The sequence below is a fragment of the Thunnus maccoyii genome, chromosome 3 (assembly GCF_910596095.1).
Source record: "Thunnus maccoyii chromosome 3, fThuMac1.1, whole genome shotgun sequence".
Lineage (NCBI taxonomy): Eukaryota > Metazoa > Chordata > Actinopteri > Scombriformes > Scombridae > Thunnus > Thunnus maccoyii.
Genome location: NC_056535.1, coordinates 19,248,958 through 19,258,842, shown reverse-complemented (window position 1 = coordinate 19,258,842; position 9,885 = coordinate 19,248,958). Strand labels below are relative to the sequence as shown.

The 9,885-nt window shown below is 38.6% G+C and overlaps 1 protein-coding gene across 1 annotated transcript; it reads right to left on the bottom strand.

Annotated features, from left to right (window-relative positions):
• Nucleotides 1-6,537, bottom strand: si:dkey-7k24.5 (somatomedin-B and thrombospondin type-1 domain-containing protein). Its single transcript, XM_042407722.1, has 5 exons — nt 6,141-6,537; nt 5,488-5,679; nt 4,226-4,304; nt 3,830-4,015; nt 1-1,677 (listed from the first exon to the last, which is right to left on the bottom strand). Exons 1-5 carry the CDS (start codon nt 6,370-6,372, stop codon nt 1,560-1,562), a joined length of 807 nt encoding a protein of 268 aa, XP_042263656.1. The 5' UTR covers nt 6,373-6,537; the 3' UTR covers nt 1-1,559.
• Between the last annotated feature and the right edge of the window lie 3,348 nt (nt 6,538-9,885).

Here is a 9,885-nt window from a genome sequence, read left to right as displayed (position 1 = left end):
TTATTGTAGAAAACTGACATTCATTAGGGCAAATACCCCAAGTGCATAAACACAAACACACACAAGTATTAAACTCCTGACACTAGTATTGATACTCTTTTTAGAAAAGGTAGTGCAAAGAAACATCAAGCATGATGTTCTGATTTGATACCTAGACTGTGATACTGTGACATGATACCACCACACACACACACACACAAAAAAATCATTTACTTTTACAGGTCCTTGTTTCCATTTTATTTGGGCACTTTACTCCCCATCCATTTTCAAGGGAGCCATTCAAAATAACAAAATCTTATAGTATAAAAGAGCTTTTAATTTCACTGAGATCCCTGTGGAGAAATTCTGATGTGAATCAAAGGACTCAGCCATCATGCTTTATGAAGAAAACACAATCAAGTGATTTGTTTTATTTCTCATACAGTAATACAAATTCAGATGAAGAGCACAGATTCTCAAACTTTTTCCATAACAAGACTCCCAACTGTACAGTAAATGTATTTAGTTGAATTTTAAAATAGAATTTGGTTGTTGCGCTAGCTGCTAAATTTAACTGTTTTAAGAGATTTAAGTATATTATTTTTATTTGAACCCAATAGGATCCTTTCAAGGACATGGACGAGAACGTGGTAGTTTCCAAAACCCAGTGCGAACTACTGATTTCGCAAGTAGCCTAATTCTACACACACTGAATCTAACACTGTATTACAGGGTTGGGGTCGATTCAGGATGCCTTGATAGAGTAAAACAAACATCACACACGACACTATAAAAGGAACCAGTATTAGAGCATGAGACAAATTAAAAGCTAGTATAAATTAAAAATATAACCTATATTTTTTCTACGTTTTAAGCTCTCAGAGGAATTGACCCCAACCTTGCGTAAGCCATCAGTCTTTGTAAAGTACACTGTTTCCAGGGAATTGAAAAAGATATTTGAATGACCTTAGCCAGCTCTTATACAATGTTGTTTGTAGGTCCTGAGGCTGTCTGTTTTGTAAAAAACATTTTTACCTGTTGACTTTCTATGCTGTTGTTTCTGTATAAATGTTCTATTGTTCGGTGCATGTTGTAACTTTGGCGTTGTGACTGGTTGTGATTCACACAGAGCCAGTACTTGTCATGTAAAAAAAAAAAAAAGTGTCTCAATGTCCCAAGATATTTCTATTTCTTAAGAAAAGCAACATTTCCCTTGGATGACTCTAAATGAAATAAATCAGATCACTTTACATTTTGATTAAGAATGGTCGACTTTCATTTTACTGATGATTCAAAGTTTTTGATGCAAACAGGAATATTTATTGTTCAGGCTTTTGTTCTGCAGTAAGGACAGTAAATATATTGTAGCGTGACTAAGAAATAGGGATTTTCACTGACATACACTCAGCCATATTAATAAAAGGTTTACACAAAGTTGCACTAATATTAATAAGATTAAATTGACCATGCAACTGACCATTGACCAGCACTAACAGATTTAGTATACTGGCAGATTGTTCTTTGTACATGTGTCTGAGTAGGTATGTTCAGCAGAATTGCTAACAGAAGGAAGGAGGAGGTCAGATGAAGAGGAAGCTGTGGGCTGTTGGGCAAGAGCAGGCCTCCAGCCTCCCCACACGTCTCCACACACCCCTGCATTGAGGGTTTCCCACTGCCTGCCACTGGAGAGACTGTCTTCTGCAGAGGGGAGGGAGGAAGGAGTTAGTGGTCACAAGATTTCTCTTTCAATCTAAGTGATAAACAATGTTGCCATCTAGTGGTAGTCCTCACTGCTAGCTGTTAGATCTAAGAGATAGGGTGCAGATCAGTCCTGTCCTGGGATGAAAAACAAACAAAAACAAATCCTGCAGATGTGATCCATCACAACTGACCTACATACTCCATCCACTACCAGATGGTAATACCAGTGCCAAGGTCTGAACCCAGGATCTTATTTCTATGAAGTGAGACAGCTATTTGTTGGCAGTATAGGTGACTTCATGTTATGCTTTGGGGAGCATTTTGCTGGCATGGTTTGGGTCCACTTGTCCCCTAGAGGGAGGGGTCACTGCAAATCAATACAAAGTCGTTCTGAGTCATCACCTTTATGCTATGATGAAACATTTCTATCCTGATGGGAGTGGTCTCTTCCAGGACGACAATGAGAATGGTGTTCATCCCTCCAGTAGAGTTCAGAGACTTGTAGAATCATTGCCAAGGCTGAGGAACACCATTTTTCCAAAAGATATTCCCTCATTTGGTGTCTTGATGATGGTGGTGGAGAGCGCTGTCTAACACGTTGATCCAAAATTTCCCATAGGTGTTCAATTGGGTTGAGATCTGGTGACTGCAAAGGCCATAGCATATGATTCACATCATTTTCATACTCATCAAACCATATAGTGCCTCTTGTACCCTGTGAATTGGGGCACCCTGGAAGAGACCATTCCCATCAGGATAGAAATGTTTCATCATAGGATAAAGGTGATGACTCAGAACAACTTTTTATTGATTTGCAGTGACCCTTCCCTCTAAGGAGACACGTGGACCCAAACTATGCCAGCAAAATCCTCCCCAAAGCATGACAGAGCCACCAGATCCCCTCACTGTAGGGGTCAAGCATTCAGACCTGTACCAGTTTTTCCTTTAATTTGTCACCTGTCTGTATATTAAGCTTGCAAACTACCTACTCATTCAAATACAAGCCCATGCAAAAACATAAGCACTTTGGATATAGGTGTGGTGAGTGAGTGAGTCCTGCAAATGGATGGCATAGTCAGCTGGAGGGGATTTTTTGTTTGTTTGTTTTTGACATTTTAATAAGGTCCAATCACTTTTCTCTAAAAATTCAATTGCAGAAAATACCAATACTTGTGTTGTCTTGAGTCGTTTTTGGTTTGCATTTTATGGCAAATAAGGTATCCTAATCCCAATTTATAATCAAGTATATCTTTAGTTTTATATTTTGGGAAATATCCTTATTCACTTTCTTGCCAATGATAAATATGATGCTACCACCAGCAGCCAGTTAGCATCACTTAGCACAAATACTGGAAACAGCGGGAAATAGCTAGTCTGACTCTGCCCAAAAATAACAAAATACATCTACCAGCACTTCTCACTTTTACACTTTTTTTTATACACGTTAATTAAATGAGATGTAATGTGTCAATTAGTGAGCTTTTTAGAGGTGCTGTTAGTAGATTCTGTCACCATTGGACAGATCAAGGTTAGCTGTTTCCCCATTCCAGTCTTTGTGTAAAGCTAACTAGCTGCTAATGTGCTGGCTGTAGCTTCATTTAAACCAATCTGGGATATTTTTTCTGTGTAAATATGATCGCCTTTCTTTAATTATTAGACCTGCTGAAGGACAAGTGTGGTGTATTTCAAATACAAGTACCACTAACTAAGTGTAATTACCTTCAAATTTAACATTTTAAGGTGGTAATTACTGAATATTTATAACTGTGCCACAGGACAAGATGGAATGGTCACCTTTCATTTCATTAGTGTGGTGAAGTTATGTTCAAAACAGAGTTTCTTTACATATGAGCAGAATTAACTTCAAGCTAATTTCATGGTTGAATAAATCCTTGGTCTTTAAAAACAAATACCTTATCTGTCTCTTTTGGTCATTAACATATCCCGAAAAACACAAGCTATATATTGTGATGTTTTCTAAATTCTGATAATGTCAAACATAACTTGTATTACTTGTTACAAAAAAAACTGTTTCTTTATGAAAAAAGTCAAGCAGTGAATTGTGATGTGACAGCAGCTCAACCACCACTTTAATGCAGTACATTTCAAGTAAGCTTACATCGTTGTGAACCACATTCTCTATTCTTACCTGCCCTCCTCATGGTTTTCCTCTCCATCTCCAGCACAGTGTTTCTGTCCGGCAGTGAGAGCAGGCGGCTGGCACTCGACACACACATGGTGACCCTCCCTCAGGTACTGCATCCATCGAGTGTGTGGGCCTGCACTCTGCTGGCATCCTTTTGTCATAGAGGTCAACTGAAACTGGACACAATACCTATTTTACACACACACACCCACACACACACACACACACACACACACACACACACACACACAAACACACACACATACATATATACATACATAGATACAGTAGAGATATGCACACACACATACACAAAACAATTCAGTCTAAGTACACAGTGACAATACCTCAGACCATATAAAGGGCAAGAAGAGTGTAAAGTATCATTTTTTTTGTTACCCTATAATATCGCTGCTGTCAGGGATGTCTCGTTTCTTCCTGGCGTTGCCATAGCCACCCGTGGTAATAAGTGCTGGGACTGCAGGGAGAGCATCCACGATAACATTAAATGTGACCATACGTTGCAATACTGGGCCTCATACATTTAAAATGAGCATGAGCTGGAAAAATATTCATAAAAGTAGGATACCCTGTCATTTTCAAATAAAGGAAGTAGGAAAAATATTCTGCTCTCTTGAGATCTTGTTTGATTTATTTGACATTTTCAAGAGAGAAAAAACGTTCTGGCAAGCCGGAAGGAGAGAAACAGTTTCACTCATATAGGCTTCATCTTCAAGTCTACTGGTTATTTCTTGTATATGCAATAGGTTTGACCTGTAGGGGGCAGTGTCTACCACTCATACTGCATATTCAACTTCATCAGCTACACAGACAAAAACAGACCCCATGCATTACTATCTCCATCACTCTTTTACAGTGAAACATAAAGTCACAATAACATATTCAATGTAATTGTATCAATCCTTGTGAACAGAACAACAGAGTAAAAAAAAAACCCACTCAATTCAAGGAGCTGCTGACATTCTATAAAACTGAAAATGTTTCTCTGCTCAATATGTTGTCAAAATGATCATCTTTGCTCCTCCTAGTAAATGCAAGTGCAGCATTAGACAATGAGCATTATGATCCATATTAATTGAATATAAATTAATTAACAACTACAGATGTAGGATTATCATAACTTTTATATTAACTACACATACATTTCAACAACCAAACAGTTTAACTGACATATAATAATGGCCATAATACTGAAACATATTGCATATCATGTTCTGCATGTGATCATCTGTTTCACTGAATATCTTCCCAGAAAAGGTGAATCAAATGTGTAATACTCTCTTTTAATCTGTTATTCAGATGTGGGTCTATGAAGAGATACGGTAACATGTTTTTTTATATATTTTGATTTTCTCCAACTTGTCTTTTACAGGTCAATTAACAACCAAGAGGCACTTTTTTGACACTGGTGGGATCTAAGAAATCCCACTTTGTCTTTGCGATCAACTTTTGAGGCAGCCTGGTCTAACCACACTTTAGAACAACCATGCTTGACTAAGCAGCTATTTGGGACAGTCAGCTTTTTCATAAAATAACTTTCAACAAAATCTTTCTGATTTCAAAGAGTGTCAGAGGATTGTATGATGACCATGTATGAGAGGATTGGTGGATATGGAAGGATCAAGGTAGATTTTTCTCACCAAGTGAATTGTGACAGTGTCCTTGCTGAGACCAGTACTCTGCACAGCCGGCATGCTCCTCCAGATGTGGACAGGGTTTGCCCGCATTGAGCGGCTCCTGCAGGATAGTCCTGCTCCGCCTGCGGACTGTGGCCCTGCAGGGCTCAGCACAGCCCGACCACTCCGACCACTCACTTACCAAACAGGACACAGCTGAGGAATAAACAAAACTGCATTATAGATTTCCCTTTATAGTCTTCATGATATGTCTACAAATCAAATTTCCACATGAATTTCAGAAAGTCAGATCATTCATATCAGAGATCAGAGAGGCTTCACTGAGTTTGATTTGAGGGGATTAGTTGAGATAGACATAATAAAGGTATCAGTAGAGATCAACCCTGTGGCCTCCTGTTAGTTGCTCTAAAAGATTACCTGCCTACAACAGCATTTAAAATGTGGCTTTTACAAATAATGTGATAGAATTTTGTCAAAGTAATTTTATTAGTTCTTACATCTTAAGTTTTTTTAAAAGTTTTTCCTGATGTATATAATGTATTTTATTGACAAAATATGATCAAATTATCCAATAATAAAGAATATTTCTGTAAAGTTTCAATATTGGTGCGATAAACAAAGTTTTCTCTTCACTACTATAGTGTAACCTAAAGTACCTGGGCAGGCTGTCTCATAGTCATGGCAGCAGTCCAGGGTGGACACACAGGCTTGGTCGCAGTAGCAGTTGCCATATGATCGGTCAGATCTCCATCCTTTACTGATGCATGATGGGTCCCGGCCGGTGCAGCACAGCCCCGCTTCCCGACAGGCTGACTGGCACGAACAGACAAGGAATAAAAACACACCAAGACAAACCAAAGTGACAGAGCTGCTCCTCCAGACTGTCATTACAACAACCTGGTGATGCACTCCAACAAGTTAGAGCTAGTGCAGTGCACTTAATTGAGCAATAATCCCTCGAGTTATGCAGTTTTAAAGAACTGTCCTGATAAAATCTCCAATAGTTTTAAAATTTGCTCCTCTCATCTGTGGTCAGTTAGGCGCACTGCGACCTACAGGGGCTGGAACACAGGTCGGTGGGTTGTGTCAACTCTGCATCTCTTAAAGGAACAGTTCACCAATGTAGATAAAGTAAAGCACCAGACTGAACAAACAGTTGACCCACAAAACTAAATTTAATGGGACCGTGCAATTATCAGATTAGACCTATTAGACCCAATTTATATACTGTAGTCTATAAGTCATAATATAAATCATTCTTGACTTTTTTTCTTGGCTTAAAGTCAAGAATGATTTTTTTTTTACCTAACCAAATGCAATGAAGCTTGGCTGATCTTTTTCAAGCATCATGAAAGCAAATCTGTCCTCCAACAATATTTTAATTTTCCATACACTTTGTCCCTCTTGACAAGATATTAAGTATTAGCCTGCCTTGCAGTGTCTTTACATAACAGGAATATAGCCACTATACAGAAAGGAAAGATGATACAATGAAGACAGCATAGGTAGTCATGCTGAGTCGCAGAAACAGAATAAAAAGTAAGATATATAGACCAACACTGAGGTGCATTTGCAAGGCAATTTATTTAGAAGACTCCCAGCAAGAGGCCTGTATAAGTGTAGAAAAAGTAAGTGGTCCCTTGCAAAACCACGGAAAAAAAGAATTCTGTTTGCCTGAATTGTGTGCTTTCATGGCCTCTCTACAGATCTGTTGGTGAAGCAGCCGGCTTCCCTGGCCATGTGTGCCTCAACATGTGAAAAGAGTGGATTAATGAAACTCCTATGGCTGGGGTTATTCATGCAAAAAGAACAACAGTGCGGACAGTGCAGGCCTCCACTCGAACTCAGATTCCCAGTAGCCTGCTACTTTGTGTATGTGTGTGTGTGTGTGTGTGTGTGTGTGTGTGTGTAGGGGGAGAGAGGAGATGAAAAACAGAAAGAGGCAGAGATATGCAATTGTGGGTGGAGCTGAAATACTGAATACTGCTCAAAACACAACTGGCACAAGTCTAAGATTTGTGTATGTAGGGGCGGAAACATATATATAGACACAGTGAAAAGCATTAATGTGACAGCATTGGCTCCTTCTCCCTATGTGGCCCCAATGTGTATCTACAAAACTGTAAAGCTTGCAGAGATGGGACCACATTCATTTACTGCATCAGCAAAGAGCCAGTCAGCATGAACTGCATACAGTCACAGCTCATATAGACTTTCCAATTCTCATACTGTATTTCTCATCCTATCAAATATTTTCATTAGAAAAACATGATGAACTTAATTAATAAAGAAAGTACAAAATTAGTTTTTGCAATCTAGGCAGGTTAAAGACTAGCCTTTTGGGAGTGATAGCAGTGTCTTAAAAGTTGTTTTGATTCAGCCAAGGGTTCATCCACCAGTGGAAAACACAAACATGCATAATTTTTAGGGCATATCCAATTGGCAACGAGCTGGCGAACAATCAGACACAAATCCAGACTGGATCCACATCACTTGAGCTGCAAGGCGATATTCAGGTGTTACCGCTAGATTTAAAGCGTTCACTTTGATGTGATTTATGCTGCTGTTTCCAAGTGTTGCTCAACAGACATACAGTAGGGTAACAGTCTTGGCAGTGTTAAAACTGACCTCCTTCTTACAGCCTTGACCCATTTCTGTAAGTACATTGCATGTTTTAAGAAAAGACATTTGTTTAAAGATTATATTGTTGTCAAGATGTTGTGGTTCAGTGAAAACAAGTATCTCATTATGGACATACACATGTACTTTACATTACTGCTAACCATTTTTCTTCCTTCTACCTACCTACCTACTTATTAGGTAACCCACTACCATGAACATCTGCTTTTATTATTATGAAATACTATAAATAGTATTGTTGCATAGTAATCTGCACTTGCAAATATATCAACCTACAACCATAACATAACTGACAACATGAAATGTTGATGATCACTGTAACAGTTTAGCTCTCTCAAGTCATAGCAGAGTGATTGTCTGTTCTGAACAGAAAATAATTCAAGCAGGGGGTTGGAAGCTAAACACATTAAGAAATGTTATGAAATGCTCTGGGAAATGGTCAGTGATGATTTTATATAATAAAAAATAAATTGGCTAAAACATGCAAACTCATGGCTCACATGCCAACATTGGGAGCAAACAAGGCTGGCAGTGTTCACCTAGAAAAACAAGAATGTGATACACAAAAAGCAGCCTTCTTGAGACATAAGTAACTTGGCAGAGATTTACAGTTCCTATACATAATCTCCTTATGTTCCCATTTAATATGACCGTCACCGCTAAAGGACAGACGTAGGACTGGGACTAAACCTTGTCCTTAAATGATTATTTCACTGTATAACCATAAATTTGCTGGGAGGCAGCAGTGCTTACCACGGAGCTACTGTACTGTCCGTATGTATAATATGCCTTGGAGTCTATGAGGTTTTGTGCATTGATGCTGCATTAGCAGCTCTATATTCTCACTTTCTTACTTCTGTATTCAAAATATGAAGAATACACATTAATCCTGCTTATTATCTGGTTGACATTTACACAGCAATGGAACGCAGATAAGTATTTCATATGGTTATCTGTAAGAATGATAGCCTGTATTGTATATGCATTAGGGATGTGCCCGAATACAAATATGTTATTCGGCAAAGCACAAATAGTGTTTTTTTTTTTTTTTTTTTACATATATTTGTTTCATACAAATATTATAAAAATGGTTTGTTTTCGGGAAAACCCATGTCAAATACCAGCGCGCAGGTCGGTTACATCGCTATCTCAGTCTCTCTCCTCTGCTCCACTGTTACGTCTATCAGCAAGTCTCAACAAGGGGAGTCACATCCACCTGCTACATGATGCACATTTCCTAATTTGGACATCACTCCCGGTGTTGGGGTTGCTCCCCAGAGATAAAACTGAGCTACTGACACAAGCAAAGTGCTCCCAAGGGACTCTCCATAACCTGGTGATCCCCTTCTCCTTTCCACAAAGTTAGTTTGTAAAAAATACGCAATAAATGAAAAGTGCAAAGCAAGAATTGCCTTTGAAGTTCTTCCCCACACATTACACAGTGTGCTGTGTCTGTGTTATGGGTGTATAAATAGGTAGAGGTCTGTCTGTAATGAGGTGATGAGCAAAGTTTTAGGTCAGTAGTTAGCGCAGTCGTCTATGATCTGGGAGACTCCAGTTCAAGACCTGTTTTTTTTTTTTTAAAAGTAAAAGCGTAATAAAAACAGGATTTTTAAGCTTCTTTCCATTGTTATTCGAACACAAATACAAATGATTTTGCTGCCTCAACAAATACAGATACAAATACAAATACTGGGCCCTCACGTGTACAGTATTTGCAAGCTGTGAACTTCAGAAAAATGTCCTACAAAGACCCTCAAA

What these genes read in the sequence shown, in the direction of transcription:
- si:dkey-7k24.5 (XM_042407722.1), bottom strand. Translation starts at nt 6,372, where the DNA reads ATGACAGTCTGGAGGAGCAGCTCTGTCACTTTGGTTTGTCTTGGTGTG. An exon ending in GACAGCAGCGATATTATAGG is followed by an intron (nt 4,016 to 4,225) that starts GTAACAAAAAAA and finishes TGTGTAAAATAG; the next exon opens with GTATTGTGTCCAGTTTCAGT. An exon ending in GAAAACCATGAGGAGGGCAG is followed by an intron (nt 1,678 to 3,829) that starts GTAAGAATAGAG and finishes TCCCCTCTGCAG; the next exon opens with AAGACAGTCTCTCCAGTGGC.